The 24,782-nt window shown below is 40.1% G+C and overlaps 1 protein-coding gene across 2 annotated transcripts in view; it reads left to right on the forward strand.

Annotated features, from left to right (window-relative positions):
- Positions 1-156: 156 nt before the first annotated feature.
- The window catches only part of LOC144596562 (tetratricopeptide repeat protein 7A-like), a 176,848-nt gene continuing 152,222 nt past the window's right edge, over positions 157-24,782 (forward strand). The window contains exons 1-4 of one of the 2 annotated variants that reach the window (XM_078405014.1): positions 157-305; positions 3,583-3,746; positions 10,779-10,947; positions 24,273-24,403. In XM_078405014.1, coding sequence (XP_078261140.1) covers positions 179-305; positions 3,583-3,746; positions 10,779-10,947; positions 24,273-24,403 — 591 coding nt within the window. In that variant the 5' untranslated portion in view covers positions 157-178. Of the gene's footprint in view, positions 306-949; positions 1,005-3,582; positions 3,747-10,778; positions 10,948-24,272; positions 24,404-24,782 lie in introns of those variants that run through there. The other variant, XM_078405015.1, reaches the window with a different exon arrangement.

Genomic DNA, 24,782 nt, shown 5'->3' on the forward strand with positions numbered 1-24,782 from the left:
TGACACCGAGTTCCCCCAGCACAATATTCCAGCAGTTGCAGTCTCTTGTGTGTCCTGTCTTTTCTCTTGGGGTTGAAAATCACAGAACTACAACTCCCAGTGCTCAGCGGGAACATGCAGACGCGGGGTCTGTTTTGCATGTTCGGCTACAGTTTCTTTTTCGGTGGTTCGGTTTGCAATGGCCTCCAGGATATCATTTTCACAGTACAAATTGGAGGCGGAAATAGAAAAATGTAGGGGAGAATGTCAATGGGACAAAATCCAAAATCTTGTGAAACAACTTTCTCCAAAAGCTTCTGAAAATGGTCAGTAATGCTTAACTTTCCCTAATTCTAAGTCACTATTCGCTTTATGTTTGGAAGAGTTTATTGACCTTTGGGTCTTTTAAATGTTGTATGCAATTCTAAAAGTAAGTTTCAAGAATTAAAATTCACAGCGGGGAAGGGATTATTTTAACATAATGTATGGGGATATAGATAGCTATGATGTTATGCGCATATTATGTTGGTCTACAGAAACGTTGAAGGTGCGCTGATCGCATAAATAATTAACGCTTGCCCTTACTCCGTGCATTGCCTTGTAATGTATTTACCTATTTACCTACACTGAAAAGTTGCAACACAGTTCTTCGCTTACCTTTGAATGTTTTTCAGTCATGGTTGTTACTCATTTCCTGATTTACCTGTGGTATGTGGATATTGCTGGCATATCACCATTTGTTGCCAATCCCAAACAGTCCTTGAAAATGTGATAACCGGCCTTTGTTTTCATTGCCCTCTATTCTTCCAGTGAAAATAATCTCAGTGCTGTTGAACGGGGAGTTTTAGGATTTAGACACTGATGAAGAAACAGTGGTACATTTCCAAGGCAGGAGGAGGAACCCACAATTAAAGCGTTATTTTGTTTACGTATCATTCAGGTGGTAAAGGCTACAAGTGTACGACTGAATTGTAGTGCATTGCCAATAATAGATGGTACATATTGCAGCCACGATGCAACAAATGGTGAGGAAAATTTAGATTGAAAAATGAGGTGCCAGTTATATTGGCTGCTTTGTCTCTGAGGATGTTGATGTGTTATTGTTGTTGCAATTCAAATAGGCAAACAGATCATTCCTTTATGCTCTGCCTTTTGCTTGTATCTGGAAAAAATCTTTATCAGACCTGCACTTGAGATGCTCAGCACAAAATATCAAGTCACTGTATTTATGCAGCTCGAAGGTATCACAAAATGCTGGAGTAACTCAGCAGGTCAGGCAGCATCAAGGAGAGAAGGAATGGGTGACGTTTCGGGTCGAGACCTTTCTTCAGACTGATAGACATCTACCCTGTTGAAGTCTCCTAATGATCTTGTACATGGCTATAAGATCACCCCTCATTCTCCTGCGCACCAAGGAATAAAGTCCTAGCCTACACAACCTCTCCCTATTGCTCAGGCCTTCAAGTCCTGACAACATCTTCATAAACCTTCCCTGCTGTTTTTCCAGTTTAACAACATCCTTCCTTTTGAAGAGTAATCAAAACAGAACACAATGTGCCAAATGCATTCTCACCAACATTTTGTACAATTGTTACATATCGTCCCAACTTCTATACTCAGTACACTGACTGATGAAGACCAATGTACTGAAAGCCTACTTGACTACCCAATCTACCTGTGACACCACTTTCAAGGAACTATGTACCTGCACTCATAGATCCCTCTGCTCTACAACACTCCCTGGGACCCCCTGCCATTTACTGTGAAGGTCCTATCCTGATTTGATTTCTCAAAATGCAACACCTCACAAGTATCTGCATTAAACTTCATTGGCCATTCCTCAGCCCATTTACCCTGTTGATCAAGATCCAGCTGAAATTTTTGATAACCATCTTCACTATCTACAATATCATCCACTTTTAATATAATCTGCAAACTTTCTAACCGTGCCTTCTACAATCTCATCCAAATCATTGATATCTTGGCACCACTAAGGGTGATTAACAGTGAGCAATTAACCTCTCAATGGGTGCCTTTTAGGTACTTTCTATGAAACTGGTGGAAATCCATAAGGTCACAGAGAGAACAGGCAAAATCAACATAGACAGCAACTGAAGTCAGGATAGAACCTGGCTTGTTGGATTGTGAGGCAGCAACACTAACTGCTGCACTACTGCACTTTTATGAAGGGCAGGTTTCCAGCCAGTGGAGAGTTTCCCTCTAACCCCTGTTGAATTCAGGTTTAGTAAGATGTCTTGTTGCACTCTTTGTCAAATGTTATCTTAATGCTGAGATTGTTTACTCTCGTTTCACCACAGGAATTAACCATACCACAGGATTTTGTCTATGCTTGTAATAAGTTGTTCAACATTTTTAATTGACACAAATACCTATCATGAAATGTCTAGGTTTATGGTTGTAATAAACATGTTTTGTGGCTGATGGTTTAACTTCACCGTTAATGGTGCTGGAGGGGTGCTGGAGTTGAGAGCGGAACAATTGTATGGAGATTATGAAGACATAGAACAGTATAGCACAGGAACAGTCCCTTTGCCCACAATGTTTGTATGGAACATGATGCCAAGCTAAACTGATCTCATCTGCCTTTACATGATCCATATCACTCAATTCCCTGCATTTCCATGTGCCTATCGAAAAGCCACTAAACGCTACTATTCTATATAACACCACCCCCTCTCCTGGTAATGCATTCCACTCTCCCATTACTCTGTGTGTAAAAAAAACTTGCACAACTCCATTCAACATTCCCCCTCTCACCTTATAGCTATGCCCTCTAGTGTTCGACATTTCTGGGGAAAAAGTTTCTGACTGTCTACCGTATCTATGCCTCTCATAATTTTACATACATCTACCAAGTCTCTCATTAACCTCTCACATTTCAGAGAAAACAATCCAAGTCTATCCAACCTTTCCCTGTAGCTGTAACCCTCTAATCCAGGCAGTGTTAAAGGTGAAGTTACATGGTGGAGATCTGGCTGGGTGAGTTACAATCAAGAGGGCTGCCTTATATTGAATGGTGCCAAGCTTCTTGTGTATTTTTGGTGTTTCACTCATCCAGCGAAAGCATTCCTTCATACTTGTGTCTCGTACGTGGTGGAAAGATTTGTGAGTGGCAGGCTACGAGTCAATTGTTGCAGGATGCCTGGTCTCTGCTCTGCTCTAAAATTATGTTGAACCCTATGATTATTGCAGTGCTCTGCTTTCCATAGGAAGTAATTCCACAGTTAAATCCTAACATCCCTGTTCAAACTCCACCCTCTTCCCTTCACCCATTTTGAATAAACTTGCACTTAACTGCCTAGTATTTGCTCTTAAAATTTCTTCCATCCTCTCTGCTTCAAAAGTGTTTTGACATCTTTATCTTTGGCTCAGTGCCACGTTTGAGTTTATGTACACTTCTGTGAAATATCTTGGGACATTTTTCCATGTTAAATGCATTTATACATATCTGTGGTAATGAAAGTGTAAATGGATTGGAAGTAATTCTTGGCTCTGAAATGTAAGTTGATTTAAGCGAATGCTTGTTCCAATCTTCTGATGGTAATGTTTTTTTTTGATTTCTTTACAAATGATGAAATAAAGATGATTTTGGGAATCTGCTGCTTGCTGAAGTTCTCTTGGAACAGTGCCTGAAAGAAAACACAGTCAAGCTAAAAGATTGCACTCCATTAATGGAAAAGAATGAACCCAAAATGAGAGAAGCCAAAAACCACTTAAGCAGTATTTTAAACAGAGGCAAACTACAAGTGAGTACAGAACATTGATCCACTGTGTAAACTGTCATTTTAATGCTTTTTCCCTACTGTATGAAAAGGTGGGTTAAATTCACATTAAGAGATATACCCGGTGCTTCAGTACATTCTTGAACGCCAAGCACTGGAAGTAATACATTACAAGGCGGCACAGTGGCACAACTGGTGGAGCTGCTGCCTCACAGTGCCAGAGACTCCAGTTTGATCCTAACCTCGAGTGCTGTCTGTATGGAGTTTGCACGTTCTCCCTGTGACTGAGTGGATTTCCTCTGGATCTTCCAGTTTCCTCCCACATGCCAAAGACTTGAGGATTTGTCGGTTCCTTGCCCTCTGTAAAGGGAATGGACGCAAAAGTGCGATAACTTAGAACAATTGTAAAGGGGTGATCAATGGTCGGAGTGGACTCAGTCGGCCGAAGGGAGTGGACTCAGTCGGCCGAAGGGCCTGTTTCCATGCTGTATCACAAAACGAAACTAAAACTCTGACAATCCTGTAACCAATAGTTCGGAAATCCCTTGGTTTTGTTTCTCGCTTGCTCGTTGGTCTAGAGTGGAGTGCGAGCAAGATGTGCAGCCAGATCTGGATTTCGGGTTGGAAACAAAGTATATTTTTATAGAAATGCTAAAAAACAGCAGAAGCTGGAATGTTGAGTACTGGAGGAATTTGGTGGGTCAGGCAGCACCTGTGGTGGGAATGAGCAAACAACATTAAAATAGGGTCCAATCCAAAACGTTGTCTGTTTGTTCCCTCCACTGACGCTGGACCTGCCCCACTGAGTTTGTAGGAGCCATTACAGAGTTCACCCAACATTTTGTGTTTTACTATATTTGGGAGGAAAGTTTATAGCCATGTATCAGATTGATGGCTTCCATGTGTACTTTTAAAAATATTTTTTCATTGGAATCTGGCTGAAATGTGAGAACTCTACAAGATGTGGCATCATGGGACAGTGGATTGCTTGTTTAAACGTTACTGTGCTTTATGCAGTTTTTAATGTTAGTCATGTTGTTCTAGTTTTCTATGGAATGGTGATGGATCCAAATATAGGCCAGACAAGAAAATTTCCATTTGTGAATGAGGTTAATGTACCAGATGGGTTGATATGCACTAGTTTCATGGGCACCATGATTTTTTTTCATGGTGCTGTTTGTGTGGAGTTTGCACGTTCTTCCTCTGATTGTGTGGGTTTCATCTGGGTGCTCCAAGTTTCTGTAGACACAAAAAGCTGGAGTAACTCAGCAGGTCAGACAGCATCTCTGCAGAAAAGTAACAGGTGACGTTTCGAGTCGAGACCCTTCTTTACATTTTTCTCCTACATACCAAAGACGTGTGGGTTTGTTGGTCAATTGGGCACTGTAAATTGCCCCTAGAGTGCAGGGAGTGGGTGAAGAAGTTGGGTAACATGGAACTAGTGTGAACAAGTGACCAATGATTGGCATGGACTCAGTGGGCCGATGGGGTTGTTTCCATGCTGTATCTCTAAACAAAACCAAACAAAAACTACTGCCCCTGTGTGTAAATGTTTAATTATAGATTATTTTAAAAAAAATCTTGATCTTCCAGTGTGGGCTTCAGAATGTGAAGTAACACTAATAAAAGTTAGTAAAACGAATAAGATTCTGATGAGGCTTGAGGGCAAATGTTGAGAGGATCACTGAATCAGAGTAGTTGCAGCATGGAAGGAGACCATTTAGCCCGTCAAGTCTGGAAAGCAATCCAGCAAATATCTCACTTTACAGCCCTGCAAATTATTTCCTTTTGGATACCTTTCCAGTTCTCTCTGGAATGTTTGCATTGAATCTGCCTCCACTTATATCCTGGTGGTGCATTTAAAACCTGATTTTACAAAAACGTTAATTTCCCCCTCATTGAGGAGTCTTTCTATCGTGGGGAATTCAGAAATAAGGGCAGGCTTTTAGAAAAATTGAAACTTTTTTAGCCTTTTCTATCATGTACTCTGAATGACCCCAGATCCTCTTTGCCGCCCCTTCTCCACCACCCTTAATTCCTCTTTAGAGCATAAATAACACCAGATTTGTATTGTTTCTTGGGGGATAGATAACCACGTTGACTAATAGGAACTGGGAGATTGGATGATCAGCGATTCAGGGTAGTGTCTCTGAGGAGAATGAGGTAATTCTCATGGTCAAGATGAGATTGGAGGGGAACTATCCCCAAGCATTCATTTATCTCTAGAATTTTGAGCACATCAGAAATTTGACCTGGTGGATTAGGGAGGAAAAGGAAAGATGTGGAGACAGTCAATTGGATGATCTGAATTTTAGGCGTCATAAATTTGTTAATGATGAGAATGAAGAGAGTTGAAGACATTGAAATGCCGTGGAAAAAAGAAAGTTCAGAGTTAGTATTCAGGCTGATTCTAGATTAGGGCATCACAAGGTATCACAAAATGCTGGAGTAACTCAGCAGGTCAGGCAGCATCTCAGGAGAAGGAATGGGTGACGTTTCGGGTTGAGACCCTTCTTCAGACTGATGTCAGGGGGGGCAGGACAAAGGAAGGATAGATTAGGGCATTTAAGGTGGAATGTAGGTTTATTGAAGCAGGTTTGTGACTGCAGTATGGTGGTGATATATGAAGGGCCAAACAAATTTGGGAGTTTAAAACTGCAACAAGTGAATTAGAAAAATATATTTCTCAGAAGGGGACTTTGGAGGAAGTTGTTCTTTAGTGGCAAAGGGGCTGATGACAAGGGAAAGTTGGAACAAGATGAGATGCTGAAGGCAGGAGAAAGTGCCAGAGGAGGAGGACAAAAGATAGAAAATGGAGGAGCAGAGGGAAGGCGGTAGAACAGCAATGGCAGGTATTCCTGGGAATAATGCAGAGGTTGCAGGATCAATTTATCCCAAAGAGGCGGAAAGACTCTAAGGGGAGTAAGAGACACCTGTGGCTGACAAGGGAAGTCAAGGACAGCATAAAAATTAAGGAGAGGAAGTATAACATAGCAAAGAAGAGTGGGAAGACAGAGGATTGGGACTCTTTTAAAGAGCAACAAAAGTTAACTAAAAAGGCAATACGGGGAGAAAAGATGAGGTACAAGGGTAAACTAGCCAATAATATAAAGGAGGATAGCAAAAGTTTTTTTAGGTACGTGAAGAGGAAAAAAATAGTCAAGGCAAATGTGGGTCCCTTGAAGACAGAAGCAGGGGAATTTATTATGGGGAACAAAGAAATGGCAGACGAGTTAAACCGTTACTTTGGATCTGTCTTTACTGAGGAAGATACACACAATCTCCCAAATGTTCTAGGGGCCGGAGAACCTAGGGTGATGGAGGAACTGAAGGAAATCCACATTAGGCAGGAAATGGTTTTGGGTAGACTGATGGGACTGAAGGCTGATAAATCCCCAGGGCCTGATGGTCTGCATTCCAGGGTACTTAAGGAGGTGGCTCTAGAAATAGTGGAAGCATTGGAGATCATTTTTCAATGTTCTATAGATTCAGGATCAGTTCCTGTGGATTGGAGGATAGCAAATGTTATCCCACTTTTTAAGAAAGGAGGGAGAGAGAAAACGGGTAATTATAGACCAGTTGGTCTGACATCAGTGGTGGGGAAGATGCTGGAGTCAATTATAAAAGACGAAATTGCTGAGCATTTGGATAGCAGTAACAGGATCATTCCGAGTCAGCATGGATTTACGAAGGGGAAATCATGCTTGACAAATCTACTGGAATTTTTTGAGGATGTAACTAGGAAAATTGACAGGGGAGAGTCGGTGGATGTGGTGTACCTCGACTTTCATAAAGCCTTCGACAAGGTCCCACATAGGAGATTAGTGGGCAAAATTAGAGCACATGGTATTGGGGGTAGGGTACTGACATGGATAGAAAATTGGTTGACAGACAGAAAGCAAAGAGTGGGGATAAATGGGTCCCTTTCGGAATGGCAGGCAGTGACCAGTGGGGTACCGCAAGGTTCGGTGCTGGGACCCCAGCTATTTACGATATACATTAATGACTTAGATGAAGGGATTAAAAGTACCATTAGCAAATTTGCAGATGAAACTAAGCTGGGGGGTAGTGTGAATTGTGAGGAAGATGCAATAAGGCTGCAGGGTGACTTGGACAGGTTGTGTGAGTGGGCGGATACATGGCAGATGCAGTTTAATGTAGATAAGTGTGAGGTTATTCACTTTGGAAGTAAGAATAGAAAGGCAGATTATTATCTGAATGGTGTCAAGTTAGGAAGAGGGGGTGTTCAACGAGATCTGGGTGTAATAGTGCATCAGTCACTGAAAGGAAGCATGCAGGTACAGCAGGCAGTGAAGAAAGCCAATGGAATGTTGGCCTTCATAACAAGAGGAGTTGAGTATAGGAGCAAAGAGGTCCTTCCACAGTTGTCCCGGGCCCTGGTGAGACCGCACCTGGAGTACTGTGTGCAGTTTTGGTCGCCAAATTTGAGGAAGGATATTCTTGCTATTGAGGGCGTGCAGCGTAGGTTTACAAGGTTAATTCCCGGAATGGCGGGGCTGTCGTATGTTGAAAGGCTGGAGCAATTAGGCTTGTATACACTGGAATTTAGAAGGATGAGGGGGGATCTTATTGAAACATATAAGATAATTAGGGGATTGGACACATTAGAGGCAGGAAACATGTTCCCAATGTTGGGGGAGTCCAGAACAAGGGGCCACAGTTTAAGAATAAGGGGTAGGCCATTTAGAACGGAGATGAGGAAGAACTTTTTCAGTCAGAGAGTGGTGAAGGTGTTGAATTCTCTGCCTCAGAAGGCAGTGGAGGCCAGTTCATTGGATGCTTTCAAGAGAGAGCTGGATAGAGCTCTTAAGGATAGCGGAGTGAGGGGGTATGGGGAGAAGGCAGGAACGGGGTACTGATTGAGAGTGATCAGCCATGATCGCATTGAATGGCGGTGCTGGCTCGAAGGGCTGAATGGCCTACTCCTGCACCTATTGTCTATTGTCTATTGTCTATTAAGATGTGTATGCACAGAAATTACACAAAGCCAGTTGAATGACCCAAAATCGAACAGGTTAATTGAATGCTAGCCATAATTTCAAGGAGCGAAAGTTGTGTTAGAGATGTCTAACCTGAGCATCTTGAGGATCGTGTTTATTTCTGGGCATTGTACCTTTTTTTGTATTCTCTGGATGATCTAATTGAAATTAGAGCTATGCATATCAGCTCTTTCCACACTACCCCTGCCGCCCAATCCCACCCCAAAACATTCCCAAAATAATAAGTAATGTTGGATCAGTATAACAAAAAGTATAACAAATGAAAATAACAGATTTTTGTTAACAAATCTTTTAAAGATAAAGTATATTACCTTTAAATGATCTAATTAAATGGCAAAATGGGCTGAAGGGGCTTTCACTTCCCCAAATGTTAATGTTAGCCTATCATCTAACTTTCAAACTTGGAGCATTTTGCAATTGTTGCAAAAAGATCAATTGCATCTTTTTGCAAAGATTGCCAGATAATACCAGCATTCTACTCTATATTCTTGGTTGATTATTTTGCGGAAATTGCGGCACGCTATGATCAGTAATTCTATCCTGTTAAAAAAGCTTTTTTTTCTTCATGATTTTCTGTTGTTCAGGTTTAGAGATGGATGTATACAATTGTCAAAAGGCCATTTATACTTGAAACTGTCCCTGTTGAAAGCACATCGTTTTATTTGGTGTTCGTATGAATCGACATCATGTCCCATATCTCTGAGATGCCTTCATTTAATTTTCATAGCTTTCTAAAAACTTCCTTTGTAGAAGAAAATAAACAGTTTTTGTTCTTGAAAATGTTATTTCATTTTATGTCCACCTCCTCTGAAAACAGTGATGTGTTCTCAGAAACAGCAGGCCTTGTGCCTTCAGTTGCTTTTATCTATAAGTGGAGATAATGATATTAGGTTGTCTGATTGGTGTATGTTCTCAAGATGTCATCTCCTGTGTTTGCATATTTTCCAACATCATCTCTGAATTTACAAGTAAAATTATTATGTGTTAGAGAATCTATTCTAGTTTTCCGTAAAGCTCCAATTGACTTAAAGTGACCAGTACCTCATAGGACTTTGTTGCCAATTGTAACATTTATTTTAGGGCAACATTTAGTTGAGGAAACCAAGAGTCAAATCTTAAATATTTTCTTGATTCTTGAAACATTTTCTTTGTTCTTTTGGTTCATGTTTTTTCCATTTCTTGCCATCATACACTGAGCGTTCACAGAAAACTAAGTATATGAAACAAATATATGTGTTGAGAAAACTAGAGCTCTCTATTTTCACTGTTCCTAATATTAATGTTTCTGCTACTTGAGAAAAATGTTTTTTGCTAAATCCATTCACCTAAAATTTCTTTTTGCTTTTCCGAACCCAATTCATGAATGCTGACTTTGGATTGGAGCTGGTAATTGGTTTCTAATATGGAGCCTATTTTTGTGATGTGTAATAACTATGACCTGCATAGTGATTAATCTCCTGTATACCTTAAGTCTTGATGTCTTCATTTTGTTTTTATCTTTATAGACCGCAAAAAGTAGGCTATGATTTTATTCTCATCCAATATTGCTTTATATAAAGAAATCCATCATAGCCACTTATCATCAAAAGTTTCCCAGATTAGGACAATGAGAGAAGCTTGTTCTTCTTTGCACCAGGAGATGTCCTTTATCCTGTATCTCAAAATTTTTCCATTTTCCAATCAGTTCTCAAGGTTGAATTTTATTTATAAAAGATCCTAGAGCAGAAATATCAGTCATTCGATATTAAGCACTTTTTTTGGAGATGTAAACCACTGATTTATTTAAAACTCACGATGCACATTGATCAGCCTAGGTAATTGGAGTATAATATGTTGGCATCAGTCAACCATATGTAGAGTTATTGTATATCATGTAGATCAGAATGTGAAGGAATTTGGTTTTGATTCGGTCTTGTTGCTGAAGATTAAAGCAAACTTTCAATTGGGTAATGATTTTCTTTGTTTCATAACTTTTTGTTTCATTTTACAACATTTTTATGAGATGGGCGCCAACAAATTTGTTTTTCATTTTCAGCATAACCTGATGGCTGAAGCCATTCTTACCTTAGCAAAATTACATTTTGTGGAGGGATCTTATCGTGATGCGCTCAGCATGTATGCCCGAGGAGGCATTGATGATCTTTGCATTGATGATGAACCACTTTATAAGAAAAGACTTTTAGCAGAGGCCTATGTTATTAAAGGTAAAGACAATTCAACATTTATCTTGCTGTATAATACATTTTAATGACAACTTCAGCACATTTATTGCAAAAAATAGAAACTATGGGAGACAGCGCCAGGGACCCGCGTTTGATCGTGACTATGGGTGCTGTCTGTGTGGAGTTCATACATTATACCTGTGACCACGTAGGTTTTCACCTGCTGCTCCAGTTTCCTCCCACATTCCAAAGACATGCAGGTTTGTAGGTTAATTTGCTTCTGTAAATTGTTCCTAATGTGTAAGATGCAAAAATGGGATAACAAAAAAGTAGTGAGGACTCGGTGGGCCGAAGGATCTGTTTCCACACTATATCTCTAAACTGTAAACAACTGGATATTTATTTAAGTGTTGACAGATTTCAGAAACCTAAAGAAATTTATCATGCTGTCATACTTTTGAGCGTGTTAAGTGTTAATTGGCATTGCCTTGGGCAAGTGTCATTGGAAAGATGCTGCTTGAGTTCAGGCCATTTTTCTTGAGGAATTTACATTATAAATTACCATGCTATTTAATGACTTTCTTTGCATGAATTTGTTTATTAAAATAACTTCTTCATTTTCTCCTATCTGCTTCATGCTGGGGTAGAATTCCAAAGCTGCAATAACCTGCCGATGCATTGTTCAAGGTTCAGATTGGATAAAGAGTACTGACAGTTTGCAATGCAAACAAGAAGCAGTTGGTGGAACTCAGTGAGTTAGGCAGCATTTGAGGAGGCAAAGGTCAATTACTCCAGCATTTTCATTTTGGGTTTCATCTCTGGAGAAAGCGAATAGGTGATGTTTCGGGTTGGAACCCTTCTTCAGACATCTTTTTTTTCACGTTATTCCAGCATTTTGAGTCTATCGTCGGCAGTTCCTTCCCACATAAAGGAATGTCAAACTTGTATCAGATGCTTTCTGACAGGCTGAGTTCCTCCAGCAGCTCATTTTTTCAACTCCAATTTCCAGCATCTGCAGTCTCTTCCCTCTCCATCTTGACCATTTTCATAAATGCGATGGGTTGTATGGTTGAACATAACCCTAAAATCACTTCAAATTGCAATTTTCCGGTAGGAATAGATATTTGGGATGAAAATCTTGGGCACTTGCTCCTGATCTTCACGCTAACTTAATGTTCAGACTAAATCGAGAGATTTTCCAGATGCATTCATTAGGATTAACTCCCTCAATTAAGTCTAAGCATTGAATTTGGGTTCTTGCTTATTTTAGGTCACAGAGCTCATTACTTAGACTCTATTCTTTTGGGATTGCTGAGATGAACATGGGTAGGTGGAAGACCAGGAAGAATAGACCTATCAACTTAGTCAACACTAACATGACACGAGATTGCAGATGCTGTAATCTGCAACAAAAAGCATTTGTAGAAGGAAAAGGACAGGTGACATTTCAGATCGGGATCATTGGTCAGACTGATCCATTATCTGTCCATTTCCCTCAACAGATGCTGCCAGGTCTGCTGAGATCCTCTAGCACTTTGTCTTTTGACTAACATTCCATCACTGGATATTTTCTATGGATTTAACAACAGCAATCAACTAATGAAATAGATACAATGTTAAGTATTTAATCATTAGAATTTGGGTTATATATTGCTAACAGATTGATCATGTAGTCCTTACTAAGATTGTCTATTTTTTTATATTCTCATCATTCATTTAAACAAAACTGGTTTATGAAAAGAACACAGAAGTAATGTCTTGCTTTATAATTTGGTTATATTACGTGAGAAAATTAGTAAATTGTTGTCAGGCATAAAAGACAGGAACTGTTTGCTATTTTGTGCTAAAATATTCATACCAGTGTGTGAAAAGATTATTGTTTCAGCTTTTATATTGTATTATTAAATGAAATAGAATAGCTTTCATTTTATTGGGCTGTTATCTATGAATGTTGGCAGAACTCTGTTGAATACCATGAGGGTCATATTGGAGAGAAAATTTCATTTCCTCAATGGATATTTTTAAGGCAGAGATAGATAGATTCTTGATTAGTACAGGTGTCAGAGGTTAAGGGGAGAAGGCAGGAGAATGGGGTTAGGAGGGAATTTAGAAGGATGAGGGGGGATCTTATTGAAACATATAAGATAATTAGGGGATTGGACACATTAGAGGCAGATAACATGTTCCCAATGTTGGGGGAGTCCAGAACAAGGGGCCACAGTTTGAGAATAAGGGGTAGGCCATTTAGAACGGAGATGAGGAAGAACTTTTTCAGTCAGAGGGTGGTGAAGGTGTGGAATTCTCTGCCTCAGAAGGCAGTGGAGGCCAGTTCGTTGGATGCTTTCAAGAGAGAGCTGGATAGAGCTCTTAAGGATAGCGGAGTGAGGGGGTATGGGGAGAAGGCAGGAACGGGGTACTGATTGATAGTGATCAGCCATGATCGCATTGAATGGCGGTGCTGGCTCGAAGGGCTGAATGGCCTACTCCTGCACCTATTGTCTATTGTCTATTGTCTATTGTCTATTGTCTATTGTCTATTGAAAGATAGATCAGCCATGATTGAAAGGTGGTGTAGACTTGATGGGCCGAATGGCCTAATTCGAGTCCTATCACTTATGACCTTATGACATTTGGCAAACTGGGCTGAATGGGGCTTCATACTGAGAGTGGGATCATCCTGAGCACTGTTGCATCACATCAATATGAACAGGCTTTAACTTCTAAGGTTTAAGATTCATTAGATTGCATTTTTGGAGCCAAAAAAATCAGCAACTTTTATTTTAATCGAAAATGATGCCTGCATTGATCACATCAGCAGTGTTCTTTGCTTCTGATCTGAAATGAGCAAGTAAATAACAATTCTATATTGCTCTCAGATCGGAGTGAAAAAAAGACTATTATATTGTCAAAGTCCGATGTGAAGTGAAATGATATGATTGCGGCATTTAAAGCTCACAACTGAAAGATATAATCTCTTTTGAGAGCAATGTCTTGTATCACAATATTTACGTGTCACATTGAAGGAAACATATTAATGATGTTGTCACTTTTCTTATAAAGGCAATAGAAGAATAGTACATAAAGCTTTGCGCAGTTAATCTTGAGTTTGATGTATTTTTGCCTCGAATGACTAATGTTGTATGACGATGATTGTTGTTTTGGAAACTGTGTACATGACAATTTCTTTCTTTCAAAAGCTTAAAATCTGCATATTTCTTGAAAAAAATGCCATGTTTTATTTATGTTACAGTAGAAACCTCATTTAATGACTTTTAATTGCAGCCAAAGTCTCAAGTAGTGTTGATCAAGAACCGATGTGGAGCACTGTGGCCAAGTAGAAAAATAGGATGCTCTATCCACGGTGGTATTCTCCCAAAGATATTGTTATGGGACAGCTGTAGTTCTTCCAGTAATGAAAGGAGTTTTCGTTGTAGCTCACAGGAGAGAAGGATGTCGAAATAGTGGCAGAGAGGTGAAATTTGCCAGTGAAGAGAAGCAGACAACAAGCAGAAATTCATCAGGCAGCAAATCTGCATAGGGTGATGAGGAGGTGGTTGCCATGTTCTCCTTTTGTGTAAAAGGCACACCTTCAATAAATCTATTGTACATAGGCTCTGCCATTTGACCAATTCAGGTAACATTGACATTTATTAAAAAAAAGATATTTTAGGGGGATTGATACCAGCATATGTTGGCCATGATCAAATTGTATGATGAGGCAGCCTTGAGACCTGATCACATTCTTCTGCTCGTTGTGTGTGTTTGTGTGTGTGTGCGCGTGCGTGTTCGTTCTTGCATTGTAAGGCTCTTTTATATGAAATATATTACAGATTTGATAATTTAATGTTTCGGTTATGCTTGTATAAGGGAGAATGGAAATACCATTTTAGCTTGAAAGACACAAAATGCTGGAGTAATTCAGTGGGTCAGTTGGCATTTCTGGAGCAAAAGAATAGGTGACGTTTCGGGTTTGAACCCTTCTTCAGATTAACAAAAAACATTTTAGCTTGGACACTTGATCATATGTACATTGTTTTATTGTAAGTTTCAAATTGCCCCCAGTTGATAATGAAGGGTATTTTTGATATTTTGCTGCACCATCTCATGATATGTTATTGCAAAGAATTAGAATTAATGGAAAATACATTTATAAACTGGTGTTTGGTTCTTTGGTTTATGTAATCTATGCTCTGTCCTTGAATACGGAGAGATAAAATATTCTCTTTTGTCATTTCTAACAGCTACTTGCATCTTCCACTGCTTAATGTTATTGAAAAGTTAAAAGTCTTGTTCACCAGCTTGCTATGTGTCTAAACAAAATTGATGGGTACTGTGGTTTTCAGATGATTGGAGCACACATGCTATTTTAAAGTTTTATTTCTGACACCTTGGATGATTTTTGTTCTGCATGTAATTGCTACCAGCCTTTGCTTATTAGCAACAGGTGTTCTATTTGCATTGTTGATTTATGAAAATCATACATTTTCTGTGCTTAAAAAATCCACCCTATTCTTGCAATCAAAAATTCTTGTTATAAATGTTGCTTAATCTTGCTATCTGTCCACTGCTCTCCCATTTTTTTAGCACGGACAACCTGTTTCGCCACTGAAACCACAGCGATGAGACAAAGTCTTTAAACGGTATGTACACTTTGCACTTCATGCTGCTCCTGAAAACACACTGCATAAATTGCTTGCTTCACTAAGACTATTCATTAATTGGCATGTTCACTAGATATAAATGAATATGTTCACACTTGCCAGTAATCAAATTTCTAATTTTCTTAATGTTTGTCTAGCAAGTTTCAGATCTGCCTCTTGGGTTTAATATCTTTTGGTTTCTCTACCTATTTATACTTGTTATTCAGTTGGCATTCTACATTTTCAGATGGCTTGCTCAAAAACTAGCTTGTTCTATCCAACAGTTCTGAGAATATAGCATTTTTTTAATCAATACCAGACAGATAATTTATTAATTTATCTGTTAACAAACAACAAGCAGCAACAAGAGGTTGATGCTTTACTAAGATATGCTGAATGTTTGAATGATGCTATAGATCAGATACCATTTGTAGTGAGATTAAAAGCAGGATAACCTTTGAAAAAAACTGTTCTTTGCCATGAGATGGCACTATAGGCCTGTACACAACGTGTATGTTTATTGCTGTCTAAAGAAGTCCAATCAGGAGCAAGTCAGAAATCAGCAACATATTCTTCAAATGTGATATTAATGATTTGGATTTAATTTAGATTCATTCAATGATTTCCCCCACCCCCATCCTCCTCCCTCCCCAGTAGTTTTACCTTAGACTGGTTTAAAGAACTAGGTTAAACTAGTAAAGAACTAAATTGGGTTGATGCCATCAAGAATATTAAAATCACGCATCAAAAAAGAGTCTGGAATATTTCTGTAGTCGTATTGCAGCATGTGTAGGAGCTGGCTTAGCCCACCAACATTCACTGATATCGACATTCTGTCTGGGCATCTAAAGACTCAAGGTGAAGGGTCTTTGGGCTATAGATTGATTTATAGGACAGTGATTTGAAGCTGTGGATTTTATAATAATAGTGTCAAATAGCATTTTTCACAATGTTGTCTAAATGGAAGAAATGTTTATTCTGTTCTTTTGGAAGACATAGAGAAATGTATAGGAAAAGCTTGCATCATCTACTTGTAAATTAAAGATGTTTTAGGATGAAGAGGAAATGTTATGTGGAAGCTGAGTTGGGCATAGGTACCAAAATTCATTTTTTATGAGTCTCAGCATTGAATCACAAGCGTGGAAACAGGCCATTTAGCTTTACTCCTCCATGCTGATCAGTGATCACCCTTCCAAATTTGTCCCATCACCAAAAGTCCATGTTCGCCAGCAGACAATGAGGTGTAATGGTGAGCATCCTTCACTAGATTTGGATTTCACTAGACACTGTCAAGTGTGGAAGCTGTGAGGTAAGAGAAGAGGTAAGAGTGGGAGGATGTGACTGGGTTTATGAATTAGTTGCTAGGTGAGTGACAGTGGTGATCCATTTGGTGTAACAAGGGATGTGGGAATGTAAAAAGGTAATCTTGATCAGAGTAGAGGTCTTTTTTAATTTTAGTGCATTGCATCCTTATCAGGGGATTTAACTTCTAGCATTGACCTCATTTTCTCCCAACTCCACAGTCTACCTTTCTAGCCTTACTGAAAGAAAACGTTTTCACTGTAAACCACAGGCTCAGAGCCTCATCAATAAACTAGGGTACCTGGTAGTTTTTATTTTCTACTCTGTTAGAACTTCCAGCAAACTCTAGTGTCTTGTGGAATGACAGGTATAGATGCGTTCATACATTTTCAGTCAATGCAAGATAGCTTCAGTTCTTGTGGATGCAGAATAAGGCAGTAGGCGGTACTTTTAATGCTGACTGGTCATTGACACCATGCTAATGAGATCGCAACAGTAATTTAGTGGGTCCTGCAACATTTCATGCTATAGATTAATCGACCATCATGTTCCCAACATCTATTTTCCATCATTTTTTTAGTTTAACCATTTATTGATTTTGCAAATTAACATAGATATAACAATGTAAGTGTATTAGGTAATGTGAAATAATTGTTAGATACCTGAGTCACGGCAAATAATTTGAAAAAGTCTAGCAGAACTCAAAGGTGGGTAAACCACAAGAGTCCTTGCGTTGTGGTAGGAATTACTGAGCAGATAACTGAAAACACAATTCTTTAGTCCTTTAAAATATTTATGCTGTACAATAGGTTTGGAAAGTAGTTAATGCAGGAGCCTTGTTAGATTAAGACACAAAGCGCTGGAGTGACTCAGCGGGTCAAGCAGCATGTCTGGAGAACATGGATAGGTGACGTTTCGGGTCGGGACCCTTATTCAGACCCAACTTGAAACATCACCTCTCCATGTTATCCAGAGATGTTGCCTAACCCATTGTGTTACTCCAGCATTTTGTGTTTTTTTTGTTGTAAACCAGCATCTGCAGTTCCTTGTACCCAGGCTTGTTCGATTGGTCCACTGTTGCTCAATTCTCTTCTCCCTTCTAAAACATCAATTCTTTTGAAATCTGAGAATCATTAATTTAAAATATATTAGTCAGCAATAAAATGTGACATTCCTGATTTGTTGAATGCGAGTTGCATTTAATAAATTTAATATTTTAAAGTATCTAATTGGATGGCTGTAAATTTGATGAGTATTTAAAAATCTGAAATAAAAGTGGAAAATGCTGGAAATAATCAGCAGGGAAATAATCAGTCAGGCAGCATTTTTGGAAAGAGTTCAGCAACAGAGCAGAAACTTGCTGGCATTCGCATAGATTAGGGGCACTTATATGAAAGATTTTGGCAATTGTAACAGAGTTAGCAAATGAGGAATCTGGGGAGATATAGATTAAAGATTGGGAATAGATCTACAGTATGTAATACTTTTTAAACTAGAAAATATTTGTTTTAATATAAATTGCCTCTTATTATTTTCTTAGGAACTATTCTCCAAAAATATTTAGTTTCCTGTGGCCTTACAGAAAAGATAATGAATCTCAGCTTTAGTCATAGTCACAGGGAGAATGTACAAACTCCATACACACAGCACCCATAGTCAGGGTCGAACCCAGGTCTCTGGCGTTGTAAGGCAGCAACTCTACTGCTGGCACCACTGTGCCACACTGTGTAGAGTTTGCAAATTCTCTGTGACTGTATGGGTTTACTCCGGATGTTCTGGTTTCCTCCCACATCCCAAAGACGTGCGGGTTTGTAAGTTAACTGGCCTCTGTAAGTTGCCCCTAGAGTGTCGGGAGTGGATAAGAAAGTGGGATAACATAGTGTGAATGGCTGATTGATGGTCAGTGTGGATTCGGTGGGCCAAAGGGCTGTATCTCTTGGTAGATGGTCAGAATCTTTTTCCCAGAGTGGAAATGTCAGACACTAGAGGGTACGGCTTTAAGGTGCGAGGGGAAAAGTTTTTAAAATTATGTACAAACTAAGTCTTTTATCGAGATTGGTGGAGTGGTGGTGGGACCAGATATGATGTTTAATAGGCGTTTGGATATGAACATGCAGGGGATGGAGGGATATGGATCACGTGCAGGCAGAGGGATTAGTTGGACTTAGCATCGTAATTGGCACAGACATCGTGTGCATGGTATTTGACTCCAGCAGTAGTTAACCATGATTAAACAACTATATTTTATAGAATGTAGGATGGGGTGCAAGACTGAAAAGCAGTAGATTTGGTGACCTCTGCTCTAAAAATCTTCTATGGTTTTATTCTCAGTTATTGTGTGGGCAAGTACTGGGCATAATCCAGCCATTAAATATATGTGTTCAGTGTTTTATATGATACTAGACTAAGTGGACCCATTGGGTCCATTCCTCGTTGGGTTCCCATCGTAAAATCGCGTTTGTTCTTTAAAATAAATGGCATTTTTTTCTTTAAAATAAAATAAATCTTATCTGGAATGTTTTTGCTTTTTATGGTTAAAATCCTCTCTTGGAGATCCTCGAGACTGTGCCCTCATTCAGCAGCGGCGTCAGCTCGACTGCGACGGCAGTTGCTTTGAGCGGGAAGAAACCACTCCCCCCACGTGGGACCCAGACCAATCAGGCATTGAGCGTGTGGTCGGAGCCAATCATTCGACCCGACGTGGGGACCTGGGCCAATCGGGCGTCGACGGGAGGTTGTAGCCAATAATGGACCCTACGTGGGGGTGAGCGGCAGGAGCATATCAGGAGTGCCGGCGACAGCCATCCGTTGGGCCCAAAGCTCACCTGCATTGGTGTAGCACCCTCCCCTCCCCCACTTCCACTGCCCGCCCCCCTCCCCCACTCCATCCCCTCCTCCCCCTCACTCCATAACCCATCCTTCTCCCCCCACTCACCCACTCCATCCCCCCACCTTCCTCCCCCACTCACCCACTCCATCCCCCCTTCATCCCCCCTACACACCCACTCCATCCCTCCTCCCTCCCCCTCCACTCACCCACACCATCCCCTCTCCCTTCCCCCCCCCACTCCCCTCCCCCCAACCCTCACAACCCCCTCCCCCAGTCCCCCCCCACTCCCCCCTTCCCTCCCCTCCCCCACCCCCACTCGTTCCCTCCCCCCCCACCCCACTCCCCTCCCGGGTGGGGTGTGTGTCCCAGGGCCGTAGGCGGGTGAGTGGGGACAGAGAAGGGGAGAGGGTGCCACTCACCTCGGCCCCGTGCCGCCAGCGCTGCAGCCAGAGTCTCGACTGCGCAGGCGTGGACTCGGGCTTCCCATTGTGACGTCATATGCGGGTGATGGCTAAAGGGAGAGAAAAGTGATTTTTTAAACTTTAAAAAGAGATTTTGAAAGATTAAAAAGTGAATTAAAAAAATATATAACATTTATTGAAACTCCAGGACAATGGTGAGTAAGGTGGGCCTAAAATTGTCACGCTATCGTGTACCGTTTTGGCTGTGTCAAGCCCCAAATAATATACAATTAATAAAACACACAAACAAACAGAGAGTTTCGTAATATATATTATATAATATTTATAGATTGTTCAATTAATGAAGCATAGGAGCACAGTTACTTTCTCCATGGTCCTATCAACTTTCTTGAACACAATCCATGATTGAGGCTCAATGATTGTAACCTCCACTCTCAATCTCACAACTCAGATACATGACATTGCAATTCTTTGCCAAGTTTGTCAAAGATATATCACCATTATATATTTAAGGATGACTTTGAAGCATTCCATGGTTTTTATTGTGCTAACCCACAAATTACAATATTTAAGATAGACACAAAATGCTGAAGTAACTCTGGGTCAGGCAGCTTCTCTGGAAAAAAAGGATGGGTGAAGAAGGATCCCGACCTGAAACGTCACTAATCCTTTTTCTCCAGAGACGCTGCTTGACCCACTGAGTTACTCCAGCCAGCACGTTGTGTATATCTTTAGTGTAAACCAGCATCTGCCAGCATCTGCAGTTCGTTGTTTCTACAATAATAACATTTAGTTTTGCTATTCGTAGTGGAGGGATTGGAACTCAAATATTTTGTTCAGTGGTGCCATAACCGCTGGGCAGTGTGACACAGAATGACTTGAAAATGTGGACAAACCTCTGCTTCAACAGGTGGGTCTAGTTATTTCCCCTCCCCGCAGCCCTTTAATTCTGTTTCAGATACAGATTCAACTTGATTTTGATGCCATTTCTATCTGCCTATTGGCAAATATATTGCAGGGCAACTTCGCATTGCAATGTTGCGGGCTCGTCCCCTTCCTCCCCACCTTTTCATGAACGTATATTGGTTTGTTTGGTAATTTTTAATGAAATCAGTTCGGCTGAAATGTATTCATTTATATAAAATGAATGTGTATTTTTGTGTGTTTTTTCGATAGGTTTACATGTCATCATTGCCACTTGCAGCAAGCTTGACAAACAATTTAAAGTCCCCCTCTATGATGACAATAAAGGTTGCAATGGAAATGCTGAGGATGCTTCTTTGTTTTTGGTGCAGCTCAATCTAATGCACTACATGCTGAGCAAACACAGCAGAGAAAAATATATGAAATTAAAAATGGATTTGCGGAGTTAACAATTCCAATTGTTCGGATCCATTTTGAGATAAAAGCCTCTTGAAACAAAGCTCCTCACATGCTTGCAAGCTTTTATTACAGTGTAATAAAGAATCCCTAAAGATTGCCACAAAAAAGTTTTTTAGAGCGTAGAAGTAAAATTGATTTATTTATTTATTGTATTATAGTTTTCAAACTATGCTTTTACAATTCCAAAGTAATCAATGACTTGTGGCAGCTATAGCTTTCCATTTCGTAAGGGATTGTTCCTGGCATCTGGAAACCTCATAATGAAATAATTAGCAGATTGGAAAACCTGACTTTTGTAGATAGCTGAGGGTAAGTCATACATCAGAGGCTGAAATGTATTCATTTATATAAAATGAATGTGATTTTGTGCTTTTACATGTCATTTGCTGCAACTTTATCACTTGTGTTTGTTCTTATTTCGCTACGTTAGAGGTAGACGGGGCCATAGGAAAGAGTGGAGGAGCGGCGCAGATCTCGCTGGCTTTGGGAGCGAGAGAGAGAGAGAGAGAGAGAGAGAGAGAGAGAGAGAGAGGGAGGGGAGAGAGGGAGGGGGAGAGGGAGGAGGAGAGGGAGGGGGAGAGGGAGGGAGCAGCACCCGCAAGTAGCGGCGCTCCTTCACTTGCACGAGATAACCACTTATGAGGTGTTTTCGCAGTAATCAACCAGAACCAGAACCCTCCCCCTCCCCGCGTTCCCACTCTGACCCGCTGCTCCCTCTACCCTGACTTCTCCCCCCCTCTCTCCCCCCTCCTCTCTCCCCGGGGTGAGCGGCGGCGGCGGCGAGGAGGGATGTTTCCTTGGGTTTGTTGTTTGCGAGGGGGTGCTGCGATCTGTCGCCTTGTCCCGGCTCTGGGTCGGTGGCGATCCGCTCTCCGGTGAACCTTCACCGGCAGCTTCTGCCTACAGTCCCCTCCCCCTAAGAGCTTGCCGCGGGCCAGATAAAATCTCGTGGCGGGCCGGATGTGGCCCGCGGGCCGGATGTGGCCCGTGGACCATAGTTCGGAGATCCATGCTTTAGTCAAATGTTTGTGCCGTACATGTTGCAATCACAAGTAGAAAAGTCACATTTATGAAATGAAGGGGAATTATGGTAATATCAGGAACCATTTCCCATAATCAGAGCATGTTTTGTTTGCAACCAAATTCAACGTTCCTGGTGGAAATGTTGTCCAAGTCATCAGATCATTCGGTTTGATTGTTTCCAAGGAGAGTTTGCTGCTTTCAGTGACAAGAATACAGTTCTTAGTTATGCTTTGATAGCTCTCCATTCAAGAAGTAAAAGTGGATATTCCTATTTTTCAATAATCCTAATGTTCTTGATTTTCTTGAGACTAAGCCAACCTTCTACAGTTCTAAAGTAAATGTTGTCCCATGGTTTTTTTTGCAGAATTAATTGCCTTCTGTTTAAAGAGGAGAGGCTTTGCAATCTGTTAAGTCATTTTTGTATGCTGTTAAATTCATTGAAATGGCAAAAAAAATCTTTTTTGCAAACATGTTGAAACAAATCATTCGGAAGTGATTTGATTCATAAACTATGTTACCACTGCCATAGTAACTTGTATTGACAGTCAGATTACAACGGTTATAGATCAATGCATAGGTCCCATGGATATTTACAATTATAATTTAATCAGATTGTCTTTGCTGTTGACATGAAAATGCCAACTAAGAATGCAGTTGAACTCGGCAGCCTTGTGGAGGTGAGGAGAATTAGAAATGTACCATGAAAAACAAAACGAAGTAATTTAACGAGGCAATGCTTATGTTCTGAAGTAATGTCCCATGTTCTAACTATAATGTTACAAATTATTTACACAATGGCATTGTGAAGATCTACAGATTATGATGAAGAGAGGTTATTTCTACATTATTGGGCCCTATTGTAAATTGGTAAGTGGTTTCGGCATGACACTTTCTTGAAGTACGACAGTTCTCCAAAACTTAAAATGCTGTTAGACCACTTGAACGCTGAAAGATCTGTCACATTATTTTTACACTGTTTTCTTTCATCCTTTCTCTGGGCCCTGGCTCCTACTGAGCTAGGATTCCATGGATGCCAACTTTCATTATGTACCTTGTGCAAGAAGCCTCTCATGTGTGAGATTGGAAATTAAATGTAAGCTGTTCAAACATTGGCAGTCCCTGGCCCCATCTATAATTTTCCATTGGAGTTACTGCACTCAAAAATGCCAAGAGTTTTGAACCAAAACGCAATTGTTTACATTTAATAAGTCTCAATTAATATTTTGAGATATTTAATCTTCAGCTGAGTAGCTAAATGTGGACTCCAATTTCACTAACAAAGTTTACGGTTTCAATTGCACTGGCATAAAGCAAAACTGATATTGGAAAATGCTGGAAACATTCAACCGGTCTTTGGAAAGAGAAACAGAAATGGAGTTAATGTTTCTGATCAAAAACACTTCATCAGAGCTTGACCTGATTCTGATTTTCTTTTCACCGATGTGACTTGATCTGAGTGCTTCCAGCATTTTCTGTTTATATTTCAGATTTCCAGAAATTTTGTTTTTTTATGTTACACTCTTGGGAATCAGTTTTCTTTAAAATAGTTTTTCTAATATATTATGTTTTCTACTATGCAGTACATCCACTAGATAAGGAGATAAAATGTTATGTGATTTGACATACTTTTTATGTAAACAATATCTCTCCAGTATTAAAATACTTTGTACTCAGCTCTTTTTTTTGCCATCTGTGGGCCACACTTACAAAAAGATGTGAATTCTTCAGTCAGATAAATCTATTAATAGTTTTTTATTCACTTCTCAGGCTTGTCTCTTGAACGTCTGGCTTCATCTGTTACCTCAAGGGTTCGTCTGTTTGAACGAGAAGAGGAAACTATGTCCTGTTTTGAGAAAGCTGGTGATATTGCTCTGGTCTACTTACAAGAAGTGGAGCGGGTAAGGAAAATGCTTTTTAATTTTCTTTTGTTCACAAAATTGAAAATGAGAATGAGTGAGGATGGCAGAGGAAACTAGGAGGCTCAAGCAACTGAGCAATGCAATGGGATTACAATTTTTCATCCTTTTGGATTTGGGTTAAGGCTGGTGATTTGCAAGTCCATTTTTCACTATCAGGAAGCTACATGAAATAGCCACTTAAAGACTCCAAGACATTGCAGCTGGTCTGCACCTACTCTGAATATATCAGATTAATTTATTGCCATATACACATATCATATGTGCAAATAAATTCATTCTTTGCACGAATCTCAGAGAGTAAACAGTATTCAGATAGATTCAGCAATCAATACAATAAGGAAGGCAAAATTGCAGAATG

Source organism: Rhinoraja longicauda, chromosome 9 (assembly GCF_053455715.1).
Source record: "Rhinoraja longicauda isolate Sanriku21f chromosome 9, sRhiLon1.1, whole genome shotgun sequence".
NCBI classification, from domain to species: domain Eukaryota; kingdom Metazoa; phylum Chordata; class Chondrichthyes; order Rajiformes; family Arhynchobatidae; genus Rhinoraja; species Rhinoraja longicauda.